Source organism: Onychostruthus taczanowskii, unplaced genomic scaffold (genome assembly GCF_017590055.1).
Source record: "Onychostruthus taczanowskii isolate IOZ18803 unplaced genomic scaffold, ASM1759005v1 scaffold42, whole genome shotgun sequence".
Classification (NCBI taxonomy): Eukaryota; Metazoa; Chordata; class Aves; order Passeriformes; family Passeridae; genus Onychostruthus; species Onychostruthus taczanowskii.
In genome coordinates, this window is record NW_024501682.1 from 2,634,949 (window position 1) to 2,660,907 (window position 25,959).

Below are 25,959 nucleotides of genomic sequence, written 5' to 3' on the forward strand. Positions count from 1 at the left end.
AGTTTAAAAGTAGTTTGATATCTTTGAAATGGCTTTTTTTTCTATCAGTGATGGAACTATACCTTCGTATTGGTTAAGGTGACTCCTCAAAATGAAAGGGAAATGCCACTTTAGGAGTGTAATTACTTTTTTCTTTTAAGAGAGAGATATGCAGCTGTTCTCATGTCCTTTTTATCTCTTAAATACAATTTTTGCCAATAATAAAATCCCTCAAGAATTCTTTGTGTAAGTGATACTAGTCAGAAACCCTGTAAGTTGCAATTTGAAACCAATAAAAGAATTAAAAAAGTAATGATTTAGCATTTATCTTTCTTGCAGAACTGAGACCCTGCTGATTCAATTAATTCAGACTTGTGTACATTTTATAAAAATGTGGTTTTAATAAATGTCCCTTCCTTAAGAACTCTCTATAGCCAACAAGGTGTCCTATCCAAATTTTTGAGCAAGTCTGTGAGCTGCTGGTAGTATTCATCTTTCATCTTTAAGTGGGTTTTCTTGCAGGTTTTTTAACTGTTTATGTTTTGTTACTGAACTTGCACTGCTTGGAAAAAGAATAAGGTCTCTAATATGTGAACTATAACATTTTAAAGCCAAAGACAATGTGATTTCTGTTCTTGGGGAAAGTATATAGCAAAAGTAATCGGAGTTAAACAGCAAGGTGAAATCTATGTTAATTATTGGCCTAGTAGTGATTGCTCTGCAATTTATATAAATATAACCATGAGCTCAGTTGATTGACTCCTGATTTATAACATGGGAGAGAACAGTTAACTTTTGTGCATGTTGCATTTCTCAAAAAGCTTTGTCAGTTTCAAACTGAGCATCCACATCAAAATTCTCAGAAAAAGGGTTGTCTAGTTTTATAAAACTCTTTTTTTTTTAAATGGAACAGTAATTGAATTATGTTGATACTATCTGTATTTTTGTCTGCAGAGCTAACCCTTCATGATGCCATATGTTGAAAGCAAAATGAAAAAACCCTCACTTCTTCAAAGATGAATTATGAATTAGTTCCATTTTTATATTTTCTTGCAGAAGAGGATAATTAAGCAAAGAGAAAAAATGCAGTTAACAGCATATTATAGCATGCCATATATATTCAGGACCAATGATGAGTCTCATGCTCATTTCATGAGAAATCTTTCCAGTCTCTGCATTTTTTATGTGTTCATTGTTGTAGCTGAGCAGTAGCATCTTAGCCTTCAGGGTGAGCATCAGAACATAGGGCTTTTGTGGATAAAGAAAACATTCTAATGCACTGTGGTTCTTTTATTTTCCAGAATCATCCAGCCATACAACAAGAACAATCATGGTAAGTATAGAGGAGATTATAGGTATTGATCTGCCTATAGATATGATTTTTTTATTTTAAAACAAAGTAGGTATAGTAGTATCCTAAGCCATTGGCTTTTTTTTTTTTTTTCTTAAATTTCAGTGTCACTGTAGACATAAAATGAGTCTCTCTTTATTTCAAGAGAAATCTTGGGGAGAAATCAGAGATTTAAGAGCTTAAGAGGTAACAGTGCTGTCAGTTTGAATAGCTGAAAAATTAAAGTACATTTCTATGTTCTATGTTTAAGTGATTTTTGATTATGTCAAATTAATGTCAATAAGATTTCTTGCATTCTATGTACATTGCATGGGTCAGAGAACATTTAAATTTCAAAACAATAGCTGAGCAATTTTTTGCATAACATTCCTCAGAAGCCAGTTTCTGACTTTACCTTGAGTTTGATAATTTATTTGGGTTCCAGAAATAGTGAAATGTTTGAGAGGATAGATACACCTTCAAAAATGAGATTAGAAAATTTTATGTAAAAAAAAAGTCATGCACTTAGTGTCTGTCTTGCATTTTTATAGGGTGCAAAATGTTGGCCCCTTTCTTTTTTAAACTCATAATAAAGTTAGGTAAGGGCTGAACAACAATTCACATAGAGAAAACCTTTCTCAGTCTCTCATGATTGATGCCTGTTCTGTGGGTGTTTGAGGAGAGGGCCTTCTGCTTTTGGAAAATACCAGTTTTTGAGGTGAGTGTTGAAATTTTAGAGTAAGCCCCAGCAAATCATGACATGGGCTTGTTTATTTCCATTCCTGCAGTTTTTAAGGTGTCCCTTCAAGTTTATTTACCTCTTCTTTGTTATGGCATTTATGGGATATGTAAATTCCCCCATGGATTTCTTCACTCTACAGAGGATAGTGAAAATAGTTCATTGCCTTTATCATCAATGGCCATTAATAATCCAGTGCAAATGAATTAGAAATAGGTAAGGAATACAGATCATAACAGATTTCAAAATAGTAGAGATGTCTGGAAAAGTGATGTTTCTGTTTGCTACTGGATGTGATGTAATTGTTCTTGGTTATGAATTTGTTTTAAATACGTCCATTTCAAAAGATGATGCTTAGTTAGTCAAGTGTATTCCTCAGTTATAAAATTTTGGAAGGGATTGAAAAACTTTTCAGTGTTTTTTTCATACTGTATTGGTTTTGGGAAAAGAGCAGGGCAATTGTGTTGAAGCTGGTGAACCCTTCACTCTGCTTTACCTTTGCTCTTTTTTGTCCTATTAATAATACTCTGAAGATACTCAGTCTCTCTTTTCCATTAATGCATCAGAACAGTTCTAAAAACTGAGCCAAAAGAGTGAGAATTTTTCCTATATGTTTTCTCTCACATCAAAACATGTCCTAACTTTTAAAGAGAGAAGAAAAAAGTTGTTAAATAGCTTGAGTTCTTGAGGTTCCTGTGCTGTGAACCTCTCCAGACCTCTCTGCTGACTGACAGCTCAGATGGCTCAGACCTGTAGTGAATGTTCTGCAGTCAGTGTGAAGTAATTGTTCATGGCACTAAAATAAAAAAAGGTAGAAATAAAAGTAAGTATTCTTCTTAGTGAGAAATTGTTATAGCAATGTCTGCTCTACTCTGCAACTAAAGCATTACTGAATGTGTAAAGAAAAAATTTCTTACTTCCCAATGAGTAAGTGGAAACTGTCAGTAAAACCAGGAAATATGGTATTCCTTGCATTAGAAACGGTATGAGATGATACATTCAGTACAGATGTAGTAAAGCAATGCTGCTGAGAGCCAATGTAAAATCCTACTGCAATAAACAGTTACTCTGAAATGAAGTCCCATTTTCTGACTAGTTACAGTTATATTGTAACATAAAAAGTTAAAGCATGACCTATAGTCATCAGAATGTGACAGGTACCACAGCAGATTTGTATTACTGCCTTGGCTGCTTTGATGTAAAAGAACTTTTGTCTTACCAAGGTGAAGTTTTTGAACTTCTTTGAAGTTGCATTTATAGGTGTTGAAATAATGTAAGGCATTAAATCTCATCCTGTCTCTGAAGATTCAGATTTACGCTGAAGTCACAGCTAGCAAGGTATTGAGTGTGCTCTGCTAAAAAAACCAAGTCCAGTTTTTCAGAGGACATTACAAGAATTTTCTTCTGTGTTTAAATGCAATGATAGCTGCCTGTTTTTGTTTCAGATTCTTGTTCATGAAAATAAAAACCCAGAAAATATTTTAAGCATCTGTGTGATGGGGGGAGAGGGAGAGCCTGCTCTGTTTTGACTATAAAATAATTTCTTTTTATTCTGTGCATAGTTGCCTAGCTTAATATTTCATTACTAATTTACTGATTTCCATAAATAGCTGTTTACTTTAAAATGATACCTCATAAGACATGATTTATTTAGAGGTTATATGGCTTGTTTGCCATATATGACAAACAGGCACTATAAACATGGCAGTATTTTAGCCCAGATGCTTTTGCAAGACAGCTGTCATCTTTTAGGAGGGTTGTTTCTTTTGGGGTTTTTAGTGGGTTTGTTTCCCTTGCACAGTAAAGCGATTGACTTAGATTTTCAGCATTATAAATAATTGTAGGTGTTTGTGAAAGGTTTGGTAGCAAATCCAGAGGTTCCAAAATCATACTTGTGTTGAGTACTTGGTTATTTTCTTATATATGATCTGTTGTTTTAAAATCATTAATTTTTAATAGCCTTTGGGTTTTTTAATGAAATTCTATACCCAAAGTGGTTGTGTGCCTGCATACTGTTATCAACATTTGCGACTTCACGCTGTGAAGAGATTTTGAGTATTAATTTTTGCGTTCGTCTCACATTTCTAGAAATAAGTAAACCAGCCCCAAGCCTTGATGCTTATTAAAGGTATAATGCTAATCCCTTTTGGAACAGGAATACTTCAGGTGTGGCAAAAGAGAATCAATACCTGATTTAAACTTAAGGTAATTCTAAACTTGTTTTAAATGATGGATTGTATAATTAGGTCAATGCAAAATATATGGAACCAATTAATATGGGTTATTCCCAGTCATCTAAGCATAGCTGGTTTCTTCTAGTGATTTTTTTCTCCTTGTAGAGAGCTTCTTTTGCTCTGCTTGCTTTCAATTGATTTTTTTTTGTTGTTTAAAGATGCAACAAAAAACCATTTAAAAATGTTAATTTAAGGGAATGGGAATGTTTTCCTTTTAAAAACAATTGGGGAAAATGTAAGAAATCATGAATTGAAATCTGTTTAGGAATTTATGGTAGTCCAGTTAAACATTCCTTCAGCCATAGTATAAATGTTCACTGTTAATTTTTACACTTTGAATTACTGTGGGTGCTATGTATTTTATTTCAAAGCTGAATGTCTTTTCAGACCTGAGTGTCTTTTCAGAATTTTTAGTGGCTCTCAATGAATAAATGTTTGACCACTTATATAGCAGTACCAACTGGGCAACTTACAGGCAGGAACCTTGGCTGGAATTTAGAATCTGGGTCCCATTTCTGAATTTGTACAGGATTCCTCCCTTGTCTTACCATCATGCATCTCAGTGTCCTTGTGCTTTTCTGAGAGCCAGTGAGGACAGGAGATATACTCTCAGTAATAAAAATGCTATACTAAGTTGCCACTTTAAGGTGTTTTTGGGATGGTATCCAGACTTCATTGGACTCATAGCTGCCACTAGAGCAGATATCATGTGTATAGTGATCCTATACAGTCATTTCCTTAGTTTCCCTGCCACAGCAAAGCCTTATGCCAGGTGTGCCTTGTGTTGAAAGACCTGATGTACAGTTGTAACTCTCTGCTGCTCCCAGAAGATTTGACAGGGACAAAGACATGTAGCTTCTTTGTGAAGAGACTACCAGCATTCCTTGGAAGTTGGAGGTGTCTCAGTTGCCTACTGTGAAATGAATGCAGATGGGAAATTCATGCCCCTGCCGGGTGAGTTTTGATGAGCAGCACTTGCAAGCAGCAGATAAATGGATCAGCAGGGGGCAGGTGAAGCTGCCCCAGTCTTTATGTAAAGTCCTCCTTGTTGAAGACCTTGGAAAGATTGCCTTTGGTCTCTGAGGGTGCATTCACTCTGCAGCTTGGACACCACCTGTTTGACAAGTGAAACTCTTCCCAGATATAACCCTGCGATGACTTAAATATTTGTTCTTTAAGGGATGCAAGTTTGCCTGAATCAGAGCTCCCTTTGTCTTGAGGAGTTTTTCTTTCAAGTGCGCCCAAAGTTTTTTCTCCTGATGTCTTTTGAGCATGGAACGGTTTTGTCCCAGAGGAACAAGAGATCTCAGTGAATGTGCTCAGACTGAGATGAAGAATTTGGGAGAAAGAAGTTACTCATCACAGGGGAAGATTTGTCCAAAATGCAAACTCCTGATGCTCAGGTGCTGCTTTGATGTGACCCTGACATGCAGACCCTTAACACCAGTGGCTGTGTTGCTAACTCAGAGCACAGCTCATTAGTGATGTACAGAGTCAAAATCAAAGCACCAGCAGCTGATTGCCTATGGTGGTGTTGTGAGGAAATTACTGAAGCTTTTTGCAAGCAGAGTTTTAAATGAGAAGGACTTCTGTGGTAGCACAGGGAGTATTCTTGAGGCTTTCATAACCTTTCTGGCATAACTAGGAGGGAAAATTGAGTTCATCATCATAAAAGAAAAGCATTTAATGAGTACTTTGCATGTAAGTTCATTTTGCTCTTGGTGTTGATATTAGTGTGACAGTGGCATTGAATGCTCATTTTCATGCACATTGGTAACTATATTTTTTGAGAGCAACTAATGAACTGATTTCCTGGTCAAGAGTTTCAATTGTTTTTATTAACTTGAAATTAATGTGGTCCCTAGCACAGACTGGAGAACAATGGTCTTATTTTCTCTTGTCCTTCTGTGAAATGTAATTAATTTCTTCAAACAGCTTGAAAGGGCTGGGGTAGAAGGGAAATAAAAGAGAAAATTCTAACCAATTTGATGCAACAGAAATGAGATTATATTGTAAGCCTTGTGTCATTTTCTATAACGTTATCTCTTGCCTGGAATGAGGGTTAGGGGCTAATAAAAGTAGAAAAAACAGAACTTCAGAATTAGTTGCAATATCTGGCTCTGCCAGGGGAAAAAATGTCGTGAAAAGACAAGTACTTTTTCCATCAAGCTTCACTGTTTTTCAGAGTTTATGCCACAGGAAAGACGCTTTTTATGCCTTGTACATTTTCTGGACATTTTTTGCCTGCACTTCTTATCTTAACTAAAGGAAATATTCAATGATGAAAGGAGCCCGGGCAAAGATCTGAATCATTACATGAGATACCTTAAATGCATTATTGAGTAGGGAAACACAACAAATATATACCATTGGAGCCCTTGAATGTTCCTCTGTAGTGTATGGCACAGGAAATTGCCAGATACAAATACTGAATGGGAAATCTGATGTGTGGCAATGTTTTCCATGTATGACTCCTTACTCTCTCTCTGAGCACCACCCCCTGTGTACAAGAAGAGATCAGCAGTTAAAAACCTTCATGAATTTCTAATTTCATAGCACCTATGTACTTTATCCTGAATTTATTCTAAATAACAGCTGAATTACTTCTAGTAGCATGTCTTTTAGGTCTTTTTCCCCACCAGAGCCAATATGAAAAAATATGTGAAAACCAAATTGCAGTCTAGACACAGATTGAAAAAATGGAAAAAAAAAGGTAAATATTTTGAAAGGGCTACAAAGATAGATTAATGATCCTATGTGCAATAATTAAATTCACCCTAAATCTTCTTTGTTTTTAAGACAAAGTAAAATAACTTAGCTCTAAGAAAGATTTATATGTGACTCACTCAAATATGATGTCTTGTTTCTCCTCTTCTTGTTTGGTTTTGTTACATGAGATCTAAGGAATCACAGAGGAGATGGCTCAGTTACTTGCAGTAGCATAATGAATAGATGGAAGTTTTCTGTCCAGTGCATAAAATTTGTCCTAGTGGAGAGAGCAAATAGTGTGGATTGGGGTTTTGTCATAATGTGAATATAATGTCAGTGTAAGAATTGTTCAGAAAAAATGATGCCCTTGTTTATATTTTCTGGCTTTTATGATTTTATGACATGATTTAAGAGATCAGTTCTGTGCTCTGTTCTGCTGATTTTGTGGGTGCTGCCAGTGCCTTCCTTACTCATGACTGTGAAGTTGTTCCCCTAAGTAGGGGGTACTCCCACAAATGTGCAGCACTGGGTGCATTTTAGGAATGTTACAAAAATGCTATCAATAATGCGGAATACTGGTGTTATTTCACCAACAAGATAGTGCTTCTTCCTAAGAAAACATGATGTTGAATCCATGTGAGATAAAGTAAGCAAATTTTCATCTTTGTATAATGTAACGTAATCTTTGTATATCGTAACTGGTTCTGTCCAATTGTTGTTAGTCCTGCTGCTAATCGATTATGTGGAAAGAAGATTAAGATTTCCAAGATTAACATTTTTGTCATGGTGTATTCTTCCAAAACATTAGCTATAGATGATACAGAAACCGTTTTCACTCTCTCCTCATATGTAAGAAGGCAGCTTCTCTTGTTAGATCTGAGTACTTGCTCTCATTGCACAATTACTCTGAGTAAAGGTTTAGTGGAAAATCAATGCATCATTTTCATTTTGATGTTATCAGCTGTGAAATGCATGCAGATGTATTGCAGGTAGCTCTAACTAGATAAAGACCAGTGAGTAAACCTAAGAACCACGGCATCAACATGGTGATATAAACCTTTGTTTTCCTGCTTCCATTCAGGTTAACAGCAGGAACAAACCGTTTGCCTTATTCAGTGACTTCTATTTAAAAACAAAACCAGGAAGAGTAAGGGCCTGCAAAGTGAGAAGTATGCATTTTTTGGAGTTTAATGCCATAGTTGGATGAAAAAATAGGTCTTTTGTCTCATTGCTTGGGATGTTAGTTTTTTTGCTCAGAAAATGTTAATTCTCTCCTAAAATCAATGGGTTTCTGTTTCTGAATTGCTTAGTTCATAGAATTGACTCATGCCTCAATATCTTTTCTTCTATAAAATGGCATTAGCAATAGTTAATTTAGTTTTTAAAGAACTTTAAAACCTACGCATAAGACATGTCAATGGGCACAGGCTGGTTGTTATCTTACCCCCAGGTACTGATTGAGGCAGATGAGCTGGGTCTTGAGACGTGTGTAGGCTGCCCTTTAGAGCAGAATTCGTTAAAGGAATTATGCTTATTCTCAGACAAACACCTTTCCCTTTTATTATGATTTCAGCATGCTGCTCCCCACATCCATATGACTAATGGGAAGGCCTTGCAAGCCAGTGCAAGTGCCATTAAGACAAGCACCATTCCAGTGATCAAGAGACAGAGGCAAAATTGGCTTGATGCTTCAGATGATGGTTTCTTTATAGCTACGGAAGAGACCAGGTAAGAAAAAATGAAATCTTAGCAGGGAATGAGGCTTCACTGCATACGTGTTACTGATTCACTATTTCAATAACAGTTTTTTGACATTATTATCTGAGGTTGCATTACAGCAAAGAGGCATGTTTGGCACATGCCAAACTTTGCATCTTCTATCTACTAATATTTATCAGCATTTCATTAGTAACACTTCTTTGTGGCAAAGATTAGAACTTTTAAATTTCACTTATTTTAGTTCATATACAATGAGGTTTAGGGCACCTCTGATCATCCAGCAAAATATAAATGCATCTACAGTGCAGGTTATCCTCTGAAATTTTGAACTTAAAAAATAGTACACAGCAAAGAAATATACAGCTGATAGCATCTTTTCCAGGCTAGAAGTCGATTTCCTTTAAAAGCAACTGAGATGATAATCTCCTTCAACCTTTCATTTACAGATTAATTGGTAAAATTTAATGAGCTTCTGCTTTCCCCAAAAGAGCTTGATATCATGGAAGAGTCACTATTTTTCTGGAGGTTCCTCTATTCTGTTCTTGTCTTCCCCTGTCTGGCCCCTCCTTGATTTAATTCAGACTAAGACAAGTTACAGTCTGTTTTTTGTTTTTTTCTTTTAAAAGGGCCTGTTATTTAAAAACCTTTAATATCTTGCTTAATTACAGCAAGTAACATCAGACTGTTCCTCACTTCTGTGATTATTTCACAAGCCTAGAAAATCTGGTAGTTGAAGAAAAATCTAGATAATAAAAACAGGGAAGAGAAAGAACATATACATACAGAGATAAGCATGGAAAATGTGCACATTTAATCCCATTAATGGCAGATTCGTCTAGGAAAGTTAACATACTAGCACATGATAATCTGGTGGTTATTTCAATTTAATTGATTATGGCACTTCATGGTTTTTTTTGAGGAATGCAACAATTCAGAGAGAATGGTAAGAGGCTGCTGAGCTGATGAGCTCTTAGGCTTCTGATTCCAGCCCAGATTGATGGCATTTTGAGACTTGTTTGATACAAAGACTTTAGTAATATCAGGCTAATCCCTAGCAATTGGATCCTGAAAGTGAGACTGATTACCTTTTGAAGTTGTAGAATTTTCAATTTAATTTTTTTCCCAGTGTTATAGAGAAGTGCCTGTCAAAGGATGAGAAGAGTCTTACACGGGCACTGATCTGGGAGGCGGCCCAGACAACTTACCTGGACTAGATGTTTAAATTCCAGGTGGTTGAAGTGTAGTGGGATGAGTCCTGGCTTTGCAAATCACTCATCTGTGATAGCTCTGATTGTTCTCATCCCAGGAAATCCCCCTCCTCACTCCAGGGCTGCAGACCCCATACCCAGACCAGGGAGAAAGCAGAGCTGTCTCTGGCTCTGCAGCCAGGGTGGGGCACAAGCAAGGCACTTAGTCCTCAGGGGTCTGTGTCTGCTACTCTTCTCCAAATAATGAACAGTTTAAAGTAATATGTGAAACCTCACGGTATGAGGAACACAGGGAAGTTGGACCTCACTGACACTCCTCAAACAAGGAGATGCCTGAACATGTGCTGTTGCATCTCTGGCAGTGCTGGAGCAGCACAGCAGGGAATGCTTTTTATCCTTTGAAACTATTTCACATGAGATCTCTTCCTTGTCTTTCAGAGAGGTTTTCCATTTTTGATTTTTTTTTTTTTTGGTTTTGGTTTTTTTTTTGTTTTTTGGTACTTTCCTGTCCTCATACCATCTCCATTGACTCCTTCCCTCACATGTGTCTCCTTTCTAATTTTTTCCTTTGATTCCTTTCACCTTTGCTCTGAGATTATTTAGAGCTGGGGTAGCTTGTTCTCCTCTGGGCTCTGCAAGTCTCCAGCCTTTAGAGCTCCAAGTGGAAAGCACTGCCAGGTTCTGCTGCTAGGAATGCCCGGATGTCCAAGAGAACAATTAAATGCTCTGTTCTTTGAGGGCAGGTGGAGACCGACAGCAGTCCCTGACAGGCAGCCTGTCCTGTGATAGGAGATCACGCAGCTCAGCACTGCCAGGACAAAGTTGAAAAGCAAAGTTGAATGTAATATAATTGCAATGGGAAGAGATGGCTAGGGAGGAGATTTTTGAAAAAGCAGCACACAATTTACCCAGTCCTGATAAAGAATAAAAAAAAATAAAACAAAAACAAAAACACACCAAAAAAAGCAGCAAATTAGAATAAGCTGCCAGGGAGTAGCCATTAGGTTCTGAACACTCAGATAAGAAACAATCACCCCATCTAAGGTCACAACTGGATCTTTAGGGAACTTTTTTGTGTTCCATCAGGATCCAATCTGTTTTATCATGTGAATTTGTTCATTAAAAATACATATGAGAGAGACACATGCTAATTATAGCAAAAGGAAAAAATATTTTTCAGTGTAATTGAAGCCTGCAAAAAAGGAAATATTTTTCAGTATTGTTTGCAACAGTCCACAACAATTTTCATTTCTCTGTCCTAAAATATTTCTTTTTGTCTAGTGAATTAATGCTTAAGATGCACATATCTATAAAATATCAAGTAGGGAGTCTAGAGGGTAAATTTTTGCAGAAATTTAGATTAAAAAGCCAATAATAGATTGTTGATATTTGCAGAGGAAAAAAAAAAAAGAGTAATAATATTGCTTCTAGACTAAAAGAGGAGGTACCAGTCTCTTTCATGCTAATCAAACCCAAGATGCACATGAGCATTCTCAAAGTTATAATTCATCAATAGATAAGGTGAATATACGTATTTATTACTCCATTTTAGAAGAATTTTTAGTAATATTTTTAATAATCACCCTTTCCTCTCTGAATTTAAGCAGCAGTATTATTTCTGTATCTAACTGCTTCTGTATCTAATTGCTCACATATTTGTGGTATTGGTAGCAATGGATGTGAAATATTAAGAGCAGTGAAAATAACTATGGGAATTATATCTGAGCTTTCCATGGTAACCCTCAGAGTTACCCTAGAATTTTAGGGCAGTGCCCTTCTCTCTACACTCAGGCCGGAGTTCAGCAATGCCTGCAGGTAGTCTTAAAAAATCAGTGTGAGCTTGTGTATCATGGAAACACAAGGACTGGAGTTTACATCTGAAGTTTAACAAATTTTTGGGTGCTAATCTGCCCTTCTGAGTAGAACAGGAATGTGTTTTGTATCAGTTGTAATGCACATCCTCATGCATTTCAGCTTGGCTTTTGTTTTAAATTGTAGCTATTTGAAAGCCATTGGCTCCCTTGTTGTTTATCAGTTTCTGCACATCTGAGAAAAAATGGCCGTGGAAATTCCATTTGTGTTTCCCTATTTCCCAGCCCGCTTGCCTCTGCAGAGCTGGCTGCATACTAACACGGTGCTGATCCCCAGTTGTTACTGCCCACGGCCACTTTGGGGGAGAGACAGAGTCTTTCCATCTGTCTGCTTGTTAGTGCCTTGAAGGGATCACCCTCATGAATTTTGTTACGTGGATGTCCTTCTGAATACTGTCAGTGTGCTCAGTGAATTTTGCCAATGAATACAGAGGTCCCCAGTTCTGCTGTTTCATTTCTAGTGACAACCTGCATTCTTCATTCCAAATCCTCCCTGATGCCTGTGTGAGACCAGCTCCCATGGGATTTCCCTGTCCCTGATCAGTCACAGGCTCACAGCAGGGACTAATCTAGGCAGAAAACCACATGGCAGTTCGAGAACACTTACCTTTTGACATTACATCGTAATTTTGTTGACCTTTACAGGATTTAATATTTTTGTATTTTTTCTTTATTTATATCCTTTTCAAATGAAAAAGAAATTCTCATTCCCTACTGTGAAGTAACTTGCTCAAGATTTTATTCTGAAGTGCACATCTGTTTACAGAATTCATTGAAAAAAATCACTCTTTAAAGAGCCTCATGTTTATCACTGCTCACCAGAAGGGTGTCCTTACTTTTTTTTAATATCCCTAGATATTAGTTGCTAGGATTCTCCTAGCACTACATGCATGCTTTAGGATAAGCCAGAAGTCTCCTAATTATAAAAGCATTTTATTAATTTCTTTTTACTAAATCAGTTAGTTTTGCTATAAGGAAGTATTTTGGGTGATGTGGATTCTATTGTAGATGCAATAGAGGTCAACAGAGAAAATGACCATATTGTGAGGAACTAAATTTTTTACACAGAATTGCTATTCTGAGAATTAATAATTGAAAAAATTGAACAGTTCATTATGGTCTTCAGAACCTTAGTAAAATGTAATATATTTGCTTAATATATCTTGAGTTATATATGATATAAACATAACCTTTGAGTAAAATTAATAATATTACTGTTGAACCATTCAATGTCAAGGGGAATATATCTGTTGATAAAAACTTTTCTCACCAATTCTAGGTATGCAGTGTGCCTCTATTTCCTATACAAACGCTCTGTCCCTAACAGAGTGCATGTGCATGCCAATGATCAGACTTGTGTAGGGACAGCTAAAACACTGGTTGGTAAATGAATTTTTTTTTTTTCAGCATTTGCATTATAAGAAATGTGTGGAAATGTTTGGCTGACTGCGCTATAGCAGCGGATTCTATGTGCTTTCCCTTCATGGGCCAAAAAGCATATTTGCATATAGATCTGCAGTTGAATGACTCAATGCTTGTTTCCTTTCAGTGCTGAAGCAGTTAGAAACCTTCTCACGGTAAGTGCAACTCCATTGGGAATGAGTTAACTGCAACTGCTAAAATTAGAACGTGATCTTTAGCTGTTACCAGCAGACATGGCTTCCTTTTTTTGCTGATAAAATTATTTGAGAGGCATCCCTGTGGCAGCATTATATAGGCAATTTTCTTATCCCTCACTTCATGTTCTGTCTCCAAAAGGCAAAATCTTCCCTTGATTTGTTGAGGTGCTACGTAAGGATATCACAATTGCTGTGATAATTACCTGGTACCACTCATTTTTATTTATGCATGTCTCATAGCACACACAAAAAAGCTGAAAATCCAAAGTTGCATGTTGGGAAAGAAGAGAATGTGTGACAACCAGCTTCTGCAGAATGTTGAGTCTTGCTGTGCTGTCAGTGGTCTGCTTCTCATGCAGAAGTGGGGGAGAGCCATGCTAGTGCTCATCACCCTTCGTGCTCCTGCACGTGCTGCTGGCCCTCTCTGCAGTGCAGCTTTATCTGTGGAAAGCCCAACCTGTACCTTGTACACAACCTGTACACAAACTGAAAACCTGCGGGAGCCAAAGCCCGAGTTAAGAGTTGGGTGACCTGCCCCTGCCCCCTCTCTCTCCCACGTGTGTTTTAAGCCAGGCTTAGGCGAGGTCATGCACAGTGCTTGAGTTGCAGCACGTTGCCAGGAGAAAAGGGAAAACTGGAGGAGTAAGGCTTTGGTGCCTGGGGTCTGATACACAGTGCAGAGCTGCAGGTCTCCATCCGAGCCAGAATTCCAGTGCTAACTGTTCTGCTCCTTCTTCCTCTTCACACGTACAATTGCTATCACATAAATGTCCATGGGTGTGTTTACTCTTTCTTTTCCAGTTGGCCCCAGCTGTGCAAAAAAAACTGTGTGCCAAAACAAAAAAAAAGGTATTTTTGACCTTTGTTTTTTGTAAAGATGAGGCACTTTGATTTGAATTGGGATCCTGGTTTTGAACTACACCACAATTGGATCCTGGGCATAGTGTATTTTCATTTCTTACCTGCATGGCACCATGGCCTTTAGACCCCAGTCCTGTAACCAGCTGCAAGAAGATGCCTGGCTGCACTCTTGGAGCATCAGCTGCCTGACAATGTGATGCACCAGCTCTCTAACAAAAAGCCATATCAGCCTCTAAGGATGTAATTTTCCATCTCCTTTACTTCTGTTGTATTATATAGTTGTCATGCATCTTGAAAAGCAGGGATTACAGAATATATCCCTTAGAATTCTGTTTAATTCCTGCTGATAGGATTGCAAATATCTTATTGATTGGCCACATCTGAGTCCAGGTGAACTGACAGCTCTCTCCAGTCACTGTGACAATACTGTGTGTGAAGAATTTGGGGAGGAATTGTCCATGCTACAGTTTAGGAGCCATCCTACTTGGTTAACTTCCATTCAAAGCTGTTATATGCTCATGAGAGAGCATAAAAGTTTCTGTGAGATGTTATCTTATTTCGTGTGGTCTATTCATGAATGCTGTGCACTGTTCACATCTTAGAAACTATACTTTTCTGACCCCCAGATGAGGTATTGTGATATGGAATCACAAGCAGTATCATAGAAACTAGATCATAATCTCTTACCGTTCATTTCTCATTGAGCAGCTTTCACGGGTCTAAAGACATTTTTTTCTTTCAGTATTTACCTACATGATTTTTTCCTGTTGGACTCTTTATAATACCTACTAAATCGAACTAGCACTATTGTGATAATGCAAATGTTTGTTTTTAAAAGCAGGTTCATTCCATGGAGCTAAAAACAACTCATTTGAAGAATGTGAATATTTTTTTAACTTAGGGAGTCATGGCTACATACAAGGAAAACATGTCCACAAAAATCCCTCAGAGCTCAGTGTAAATTGTGCCATTGGATAGAGCTGGGAGGTTTGAAAAACACCTACTGCTATGGGGTTTGCTTTATCAGTCTTCAGATCAAATGGAATACAATACAATTCTGGTTTGGAGCTGTAGATTAATCTTCTCACAGTTTAAAAAGGAGTTTCAGCAGCACTGCAGTAAGCTACTTACCCTATCTAAAGCCATATGGCAGTGGAAGGATGTTGCAGTGTTTGGAGCACTTGCCTAGGACATGGAAAACCATGATCCAGTTCCCTTCTTCCTCACAGATCTCCCATGACATGTAAATCAACTCTTTTAAGTCTATATCTCCAAGCATTTATATAACTAGCTCCTCAGACACAAAATTAAGAAGGTGCCTAATAGCTTTTGAAGATTTGGAGGCCTGAAGAATCAGATGAAGCCTTCTCATTCTTCCAGAGCACTGCTCCACATGGAGCAGGTCAGAAGCCTTAGAGGGGATCTTCTTTCAGAGAAAACTCTTTACCTTTATTGGTAATGAAGTCTCATGGAAATGCCACCCACAGGAGCCCAGAAGCTGTTGACTGAAACTGGATGATTTGTTAGTTTCAAAGCTGTCTGCAGTGATTAGCAGGTGAAAATTAATTAGCACACAGCTTTGGTGATGACCGCAGGGAGGCTGAGGCTAGGAACAGATGGCTGTAAATGACCTAGTTACTGCTGCCTGAAGAGTCACACCTTTGGCTCTTGTGAAATGATCCTGCCCTGTTGTGAGCAGAAATTCAAATATGCTGCCTCTCCAGGGGGGCTTAGATACTAAAGTTTGCTTTGTAATTGCATCTCAGGTCAGAGCTTGAATGTGGTTAATTCACATGGCTCAGCTAAAAAACAGAGGCACGTTTAGGAGGGTCACTCAGCCACTTGCGATCTTCTCCACTGCCGTTGATAATTGTTCTCTCACATTCATACTGTTGGTGCAAAAATAGCCAGAAAATTTTATATTTGGGAAGGGAAATATGATTTCCAAAACTGTAATTTTTTTGGTAAAATTTTGTTGCCTTGGGAAACTTGGGAGGGAAAGAAAACCTCAGCAACTTATATGAAATACAGGGATGATAAATGCATTAAGGATTGTATTAAACATAGATGTTGGAGGAGAAGCTCCTATATAAGCACTTGACTTTTCCAAAAAACTTGTTTTCTTTGTTGGACCTTCCAGGACCAATTCCGCAAAGCACTTAAATCCATTCCTGAGGTCAGCCCATCAGCTAGAGTGCATCACCAATACACTCTATATGATGTTGATGTTAGATTGGTATGCCATGCAGTTCTTTTAACCTGTTTTCTTATGATTCTTGACAAATTTAGAGTTTCCTGCAGTATGGTTACGCATTTCAAAAGGGTTTTTTTTTTCAGAAGCTGTTTTTTGTGTTTGCACAGAGGATTTGGTGTAGCTGAACCCAATCCTCTTTATCAAATGTTTTAACTGAAAGTCTTAGGGCTTAGCTTTTTGTTAGCTTGCTTCTTAGCTTTTTCCTAAATCCACATACCCAGTGGGAATGTGTCATCTTGTAATATTTGGCCGTCTTCTATTGTGGGAGTTAAAACCAATTTGGTTTTGAACAAGAAGAAATTTTTCTATAAATAAGCATCTTTGTATGGGAAGCCAATTTCTCTGTCAAAACCCTGGGAAACAATCAAAGCAAAATAAAAAATGCAAACTTGTCAGACCCATATTTAATATCAAACAAAAGATAGAGACAACATTAATTATACAGCTGTTATCTATAGTGAGGCTATAGTAACATCAGCTTAGATCTAAAATTAGTCTACTCTCTCCATTCCTATTCATAAACCATGGTAGTTTCTCACATTAGATCTTAGATATTGATGATTGTAATCCTCAAATACTGTTTAATATCACTGTTCAGGGATATTTTTCACTTTTTATTATTTCTGTGCTATGTGAGCAATAACTCATAGAAGCTGGACACGGAGTTAAGAATTATTTCATCTGAAGGCAGAGAAATACATAGCAATAATGTACATGTAGGCAGGGAAACTGTAAGCCCTGTGGTGAACACATTGTTGCTAAAGTTAAACAGCAAAAAAGATTATAAAATTGTACAGTGGTGAATGTGTTCAAAAATATGGTGTCTGTGATCCTCACAGTCTTAAAATTCACACAGAACTGCCCACTAAATTTAATTTCTAAATTGTCCTTTATCAGAGTCTTCATTTCAAATTACAGATAGAGGATTTAATTCTGAATTAGTCAATATTTCATTGTATGTATTTAATCACTCATTCTCAATACTTTCCCTGATAATTTTGGATTTTTTTAAACTCATGACCCTCTGGCATAAATGTAGGTAAGGCTGTCGAAAAACAAGTGTTAGTTGGTCTCTTTTTGTGCAAAAATCTTGCATAAGTAACTACATAGGCATTTTAAATATAAAATACCACGGAGAACATATTGACTGTGACTGTGAAAGTCAATCACAGAGATAACTAACAGCTCTTGTAAAAACATCTAAGGAGACTTGACTGGCTGTTTTTGTAACTTGTGCTATGAGTAGAGGCTAAAACATTTACTTGACAAAATACTATTCAAGTGTTGTGAAGAAAATACAGATCCAAACTTTAAAATTCCAAGGTTGCCTCTTGTTTGATGTGAGACACCAGACAAGTAATTTAATTCAGGCTTTCTCTAGCTCCACCATTTTGTCTGTAAGCTTGAGTGATATTGGTGTACAGCTACTCTTTAGGATGCTGTGCAGTTTTCAAATAGCCAGTCCAACAAGAACTATGAGATACTGATGTGAAAAGTGCTGGCCATAAATGTGGAGAGCAGGATGAGTGGCAGAAAATGAACTTGAATAGACCTTTGGTCGCGTAAATATTTTTTAAAAATTTAAAAAAATCTTCAACCCTTGACATGAAAATGACCTTAGAAATTAGCATCAAATCATTCTGTGGCAAAGCTTTCCTCTGTTGATGCCACACTACGACTTTCTAATCCATATTCTGCACTGGAGCTTCTGTGTGTAGAAAACTGCTGATTATGCAAGAGGTTGATGGTGTGAAGCAATGCCCCAGGGGATGGGTTTGTAAGGAAACTTTGGCTTTCCAACTGTTTCTGGTAAGACTGAATAATTTTTATTTTTCAGCCCTTGCTTAATAGCTAGTATCCAGCAAGAACCTCCTCCAAATATCCCCTAGTGGAACATATGTTATTCCAGGAAATGTATATGCATAATTGATAAAATGGAAGCATATTGTCAATCTTTTTGAGCCTCAGGTAATATTATAAGCTGTAGTATTGTAAAGCACGGTGTTCAGGCCAAAAACCTCATTAAATAAGCAAGGTAAGAAAAGAAAGACAAAAAAATACTAATAATATTGTAGAAGTATAGTAGCTTTCTTTTTTTTTTTTTTTTCTTATGAAACATATAATAGGGAGTTTTCTATTATCTTGGACTTAAATGAGCAATTTTAGTTGACACAATGTTTTTGAAAGTTTTCAATGTAGAATTTAATCTTGCTGGGGAAATGGCACTTAATGCTTGGAGCTCAAGGCCAGAAACAGAAGTTGTATGTTCTGTACCTTTTTGTCATCTTAGAGTCTGGGATAATGCTGGAAATTTGAATTAATATGCAAGGTGTTTGGGGAGTGGTTGAAAGCAACATTGTGTTCCACTGTTAGCCAGCTTTCTCTGATGCACCTTCTCTTTAGTTTCTTGCTTGTCTCAGGAAAAATTATTTGCTGCCAGGTGGGTAAATTTTTCATCTCATAGCAGGTGATGTTTAATCAATATACAGAATGGCCATCCTGCTGCAGAATAGATAGATGGTTTTGAAAATTCCTCTTGGTAGAGTAGGAATTCATCTTCACCCTGCTGATATAGTTAGGAAGAATAAAGGAGTTGCCTTGAAATCTGCTGGTGCTTGTGCCTGTGAGCTGTGGAAGGATTTCTGCCTCCCTGGATACCCAGAGTGCTGGTGTATTGACACATCTGCAGTGATCTTGTGTGTTTCTTCCCAGGGAGGAGAGGTTAAGCAACCCTTTATTGCATAAAGCAGACTTCCTGCCTTGCAGGCTCTGCAGGATAAGGTAACTAAGGGGAGGCTAATGAATTTCAGATAAAGTGGAGAGCAGCTGTCCTGTAGCTGAGGTACGAGCCTGAGCCATTGTTTTGTTTGAAGGAGTCTGAATAATTTACTTTTTTACCCATTCCATCAAGCTTCCTGTGCTAGGACTTAGTAGTTCTATTCCACTCTACAAAGCTGGATACTGGTGAAATGCCATGAATTCAAAGACAGGCTTTTCTCCCATCCATGAGGGAAGGACCATTTGAGAAACACGGCTCTGTGCATGGCTCTGCCTTCATCACCGCTGTGTGGGAGGTGCTGTCCCTGCTGAGCTCACAAAGCTCCACCCACAACACAGGGCAAGTCCATGCTCGCTCTGTGGTGTCCATCGTTCCTACCAACTAGATCACGGTGTTTTCTAATTCTTTCTACCCCTGGTAGGACCTCTGTGCTTCTGACTTATGTGAGAAGTCAGCCTTGCACCCAAACTGATGTGTCACATTTGTCATCTCAGCAATAGGTAACCTTAGCCTCTTGGTGGTAAATACCAAGCTCACAGATGAGCTGTGAGGACATTCTCACTGCTGATTGTTGGCATTGAGATTTATTCATCATGTGATGACCAGTGTATGACAGCATCTCTTCATAATGTTTCTTAGAGGCTAGAAGTTTTTTCAGTTCCAGCATGCAACTGAAAAATGAGTAGTGGTGCTGAGAGTAGGACTTTGTTTCATGAATTCTTTCTCTGCTCAACCGCTTTAGAATATTAATGAAATATTTTCAGGGAAAATGAAAATATGGAAAAATCTATTGAGGTAGTTGATTATTCCAAAAGCCATGACAGTTGCTAGCAATTAAACTGTATAGAAATAATTTCAACAGAGGATATTTCAATAGTAGATTGACCTGTTGTTCTAGGCACTCTAGAAATGCACATAAAGAGATGGTTTCTGCTCCAAGGTGATTTAGATTTAGATCAGCAGCAGGTCGAAAAGACAGAGGTGGCTTGTGCCATACAGTAGGTCAGTCATAGAAGTCTGCCCTTTAAACCCTTGACCTGGGATTTTTCCTTCCAATAAAGAAAATGCTTTAACCCCATTATTAATGGCCTTCTATATATACATAGTAGCTATCAGCTGATGCTTTGAAACACAAAACATCAGAGAAGCCCTCAAAGTGATGCAGTACTTGAAAAATGTGTTATCTTAAGCTGCTTAGGAAGATCTGACACAGTAATTTGTAACTGATGTGCCTAAAAGTTATTGTTCATAGAGAACAGTCTTGCTCCATAAATATTGATAAAATATTGGAAGATAAACACTAGCAAAGGAAAACATTTCCTTGCTAGGAGGAGAAAAATAAGATAAGCTCTTAAAACATTTAAATAATGTTGGCGTTTCTACAGCAGCACCTCTTTAATCTTGTAAAGGTTATATCACTCTATCTGCTGCATGGGTTTTATAGTGCAGTTATGTGGCTCATGGCAACAGCTTTCCAATAGTCCCATACCTATTAAAGCCTTACATTTTGTTTTTATAAATTAACATTTCCCAAGGCCCTTATTTTTAAAAGGTGTATCAGTGTGAACCCACTTCTGCCTTCCAAACATATTTTTAACTAGTTTCCATCATGTTGAGGTTCGATTAAGATTTTAATGCAATATGGGAAATCTTCATCCTGAAAGTGTTGAGGGGGAAAACAAAGTCTAAAGCAGCAAGCCAAAGAGTTAAATAAAATACTTCTCATTTGCACGCAGGTAGAAATGTAGGAAGTGCTGTGAATTCTTCAGTCAGTAACATATCAGGTTTCTAAGGATCTGTGCCTACAGCTTCATCCCAGTTAAATTCTCTTTCAGCAAGTAGCACTGCACATGTTTTGGCCTTTCACTATGTTTAAAACCTGTTGAAATGAATGAAAAACCTATCAGCTTTCTAAGATAGTACCCCCTCCTGTAATTTAATTCACTGCATGGTTAAAATATACCTCTGGATAAAAGAAGCCCTTAGAGAAATAAGTGATTTTTTTAATCTAATACCCACCAAGGAATTATGGTTATTCTTTTAAATAGTTGGTTTTTTTTCTAAGTGGCTGTGAATTTTCACTGAAAATTTACATTGCACAAAATTTATATTGCCGTGTAGCACCAGCAATTTCACAAACATTTCTTATTTTTTTAGCCTTGTTTTCTTTCTGAATGGCTCTGTGGTTAGACTGATTGCAAGTTTCACACATAATTTGTGCCAGAACACAAAATTCTGCCAGTGTTGGCAGTATTTATGCATCTAGCACATTTATATTGCTGTTTACACTTGGAAAGTCATAGCAGAATACTTCACCCCAATGGAAATATTATATGGAATTTCAACTAATATTGTGTGGGAAATCAGTTTTCTTATGCCTGCTGCTGACCAGGGGGTGTTCCTTGTGCTACGAGCAATTGGATAACAATACATTTCCACAGTGCCAATTCTTACATATGAGAATGTTGCTCAAATGGCATCAGTCTAAGAAAGACTGAGGCAAAAATATCAAACTAATTTAGGGAGAGTGAGGAAAACAAAACTGTGTCCCTGAGCTTCAGACTCTGTAGTCAGGTTTGTATTAGGTTATTAGCATATTTTTGGTGGAAACAGAGCACCAAAAGCAATTCTGGACCTTGATATTTAAGAAGAGTTATGGACATCTCACAAGTGCATGCATGTTGAAGGCAATTCCTCTTCCTAGGGAAAAGTTTCTTTCAAAACAAGATTTGTCATCTGCTGAAAAATCAGTGGGCATTTGCATGCAATTAATTTCTATCACTGTAGAAACTTCTTGTGTAACTTGTATTTATTTAATAAAGCTTCTTAAGTACTTTTGGTACAGCTGGTAAGACCAAAGTCAGTGTAGCCGTCACAACTCTAAGCCCAGTGCAGAGGAGGCAAGACGGATGCACAACAGCTTATATATAGTACAGTAACACTATATCAACAAACTTAAAACAGGCAATGCCTTCCAGTCCTACTAGAAAAGGCTTGAAAACACATTCTTGACTAATGCCAGTTGGAGGCCTCTCTTCTAGTCAAGTTTAAAAATTGATGCTGTTTTAGTGTGTGGCAGAATTAGAGAAGGGAACTTTGAGTCAGCTTTTGCAAATGTGAAATTTTGCTCCCAGTTTTCCTATTCCTGAGAAGTCTGGACAGAATAGATTATATAGGATTGTGCTTCACTTCAGCAGATGGTGAGTTACATGGAACACACTTGGATCCTGAGAAAGGGTTGGTTAATTATAATGACTCTCACGATTAAATTTAAGTGTGCCATAAATGCCCTGTACAGCCTAACTATTATTTCTATCCATGAGGTTCCAGTCTGTGCATGAAATTTGAACAGAGACATTAGGTCTTCATCTAGGCCTTTAGTAAGACTTATCTACATTTCCATATTTCCCTATGTGCCAAGGGTCTTGTATACCTTTATCTGCAGTTACAAATTGAAATGTCATGCACACATAAAAAAGTTGTGTTATTCCTACATTACACCAGTGCATCACATTTGACATAAAAATGAGCACAGTGGGCTTTATATACTGATGCCCTATTAAATATTTAGTTCATTCTCATACCTTTGATCTCAAGAAGGCTGGAAATTCAAAATGGAGGCTTTAAAATACTTCTGAATTTGCATTTCAAGCCTGTAATGCATCACGCTTCAAGAACTAGTACAAAAGTCAAAGGAAAAAAAGCCAGGGAAAATGGCAATTAATCTGTCCTAACAACTGCAAAGGATGTTACCAACAATACAGATATTAAAGGCATTTATTGCCATTGCCAAATAAAAGCTTTATGTAATTAAAACATATGGCTGGTATTAACTGAAAGAGGGACAGGAAATTGAGCATTAAAATTGACTCTGCCCTTAGTTCAGTGTATCTTTGGGGGAGGGCAAAGTGCTATGAGTGAAAGGGTGACAACAATTTTATCTTTGAATATCCTGTCTTTTGTCAGCTGTTATTGCAACCTGCATGTTTAAGTGTTAAAAAAACTCCGAAGAATTATGAAACCTGATGAATGCCTATCAAAAAGCTAAACTGTATTTAGATGCTAAATTCTTCAGTGTAAAGAATCCAGTCCCTCCATGTTCTATAACTTTTGCAGTAAAAAGAACAGTTTTGGCTTTTAGAGAAATGATTGTTTAAATATAACATGTAATGTAGTCAGTGGAAATTTCCATTCTTCCAGTTTTTTTTCTGAAAGGCTGTGTCCCAGAAAGCTAATTTCTAGAAGCATTTTCACAATCCTGTTTAAGCAGAAGTGCTGGATTGCCTTTTAATAGTGCCTACCAGATTAGTTTTTTCTGACAGAGTATATAGAGCTAGTTTCATTTATACTAAGTGAGGAGTTGACTCTGTTTGTGGCTTGCTTGATATAATAATGTGATGATCTTTTTGTTCTGCCTTCACATTGGTGTTCTTTGTGCTGGTGTGTGGACCAGTGTTTAATGGGAATAACTGTTATCTTTTACTTTGCTGTCCATACAAAATAATGACAAATTGTAATCTCAAATCCCTTGTTGTCCTTACATGTAGTGTCAGCTGCAAATTACTTTCATAAGCAGGAACCTCTAGGCATTTTGTAAAGTTGCCTTATTGAAAATTCAGAAGGGTAAACAATGATCTAATATTATTTGAACCTTGGGCTTCTCAAATGATTAATGACCACATTCCTTCTGTAAATAAATAGAAAATTTTGCAAACGTATCAAAAAGAACTCTTTTCTGTAAGGTTTTGTGGAGATGATCCCCATTAGTAATAGGTGTGGGTAATGACTATTGTCTATTCACATGAATTTATAAAGCCCGACTGTCTCATTGTTTTAGATAGACACATTTCTGCCAGTCTGAGATTACACTGCTATGGTTTTACCATTCTGGAAGGTATGCAGTATCTTTGCAATCAATTTAATATCTTTTTTGACCTAATTTAAGATGATCATATAAAGTGAATAGTCAAGCAATGAGTTTTCTTCCTCAGTGGAGTTGTGTGAAAAGCTGAAACTGAACTTTCTGGTGATTCCTTTTCTTTTCTTCTGTTGTGCTTATTGCTGAATAGTGCTAAACCCTAATTTGGTATTGCAGGACATGAAGACATCCTTCTTTCAAAAGGGAATACATTTCTGAACCTTTAAAATATATTAACCAAAATAGATGTATTTTTCAGGCTCCCTTTGACCTCTAATAGCAGAGTATTTTCTTCTGCTTTTTGCATGTTTGAGGTTTTTTTTTTTTCCCCTTATGTTCTCTTCTGTGGCCCAGTTAGTTAATGTGGAAGCTTACATCCTTGTGGAGCACTCAACTTGTAACTAACTAGTAACAAACCAGTGTTTGAAATTTAACATGAAAATTGCTATTTTAGAGTTCAACAGAATTTATTTACAGCTGATCGTGTATTTTCAATGTCACGTGCCACCATTTTTCAGTTTCAGAGGTAACAGCCCACTTAGATGAAAGGGAAAAACCACTCCCTGAGTTACCATCTCAGAACCTTGATGCAGGTAGGCACCTCATCACCCTGCAGTTTGTAGGTCACATTTTCAAGTCAAAAAGTCTGAATTACAAACCCTGGTCTCATTAAGTATTAGAGGCCCCAGTTTGTTTTTATTCATTTCCATAAGCTCAAAATCCCTATAATTTATAAAACTACCCAAATGAAGGCTGGGATTCTTAAGTAAATTCAGAAAATAGGTAATTTTCGTGCAGTATCTAATGTTCAGGTCTCTACCAATGAAGATTGGCATACTCTGTGTGTACCTTTTCTGATACCATACCCTGGATACCCTCAGCATTGTGGTTATCGATTTATAATAGTAAAGAGACAGAGCAGTTGAAACACAGCAAGTATTTATGCTTCAAAATTAACCATCCTTGGATATTTAGGATTACAATACAAACAACAAGGCCACCTGGAGTTAATGTGTTTCATTTATCAGCTGAAAATCAAAAATGAAAGTGAATTTACTGCACCTGAATGGCCCTAGTAAAAATGCCCGGAGCTCTGGGTCATGTGTTATCTACAGAAGTGTTGCAGTGTAGATAACAACCGTTGCTCCCACTTTTACAGAGGTAGCACATTCGCTGGCTGCTAACACGGTCCTTTCTTCTGTGGGCCTTCATTCCAGTATTGATATCACATATGAGGATTCACTACCTGGGCATTCTGGCCCAAGATTTAATGTCATTAAATATTATTATTCAAGTATTATCTAACACCAATTCACTTTTTGATGGACCATTATCAGACAACTCTGAATCATCAGTTGCTGGACAGGGCTGACTCTTGTTGACTGCAAGTCTCTTTTCCATGAACTAGCCTTCCTGCTCTGGTAAGAGTATTTGTTATGTTTGTTATTGGCTCTTGTGCAGTCTTCTGTTAAAGACTGAGATTTATCTCTTCTGTTGTCTCTCTCTTCTTTCCCTCCTTTCTTCCTTCCCTCCTTACAGAAAAATCCGTAAGAAGTTCACCAGGTCACAGCTGAAAAGAGCTTCCAGAACACCTTGTTCTCCGATCAGTGCAAAGACAAATTCTCTCATGAACAATAGGCAGGCCCGAACAGAGCCAGGAACCATCATACACTGAAGATATAGCAGCATCAGCACCATAATAATGTCAAAATCATGTTTCATTGTGAATGCAGACATAA

General features: G+C 37.3%; 1 protein-coding gene across 1 annotated transcript in view; it reads left to right on the forward strand.

Moving 5' to 3' along the window:
* The window catches only part of MTA3 (metastasis associated 1 family member 3), a 132,877-nt gene extending 107,096 nt beyond the window's left edge, over window positions 1-25,781 (forward strand). The window contains exons 17-20 of the mRNA XM_041413555.1: window positions 1,281-1,312; window positions 8,565-8,719; window positions 13,339-13,366; window positions 25,760-25,781. Coding sequence (XP_041269489.1) covers window positions 1,281-1,312; window positions 8,565-8,719; window positions 13,339-13,366; window positions 25,760-25,771 — 227 coding nt within the window. The 3' untranslated portion in view covers window positions 25,772-25,781. The remainder of the gene's footprint in view (window positions 1-1,280; window positions 1,313-8,564; window positions 8,720-13,338; window positions 13,367-25,759) is intronic.
* Window positions 25,782-25,959: the final 178 nt, after the last annotated feature.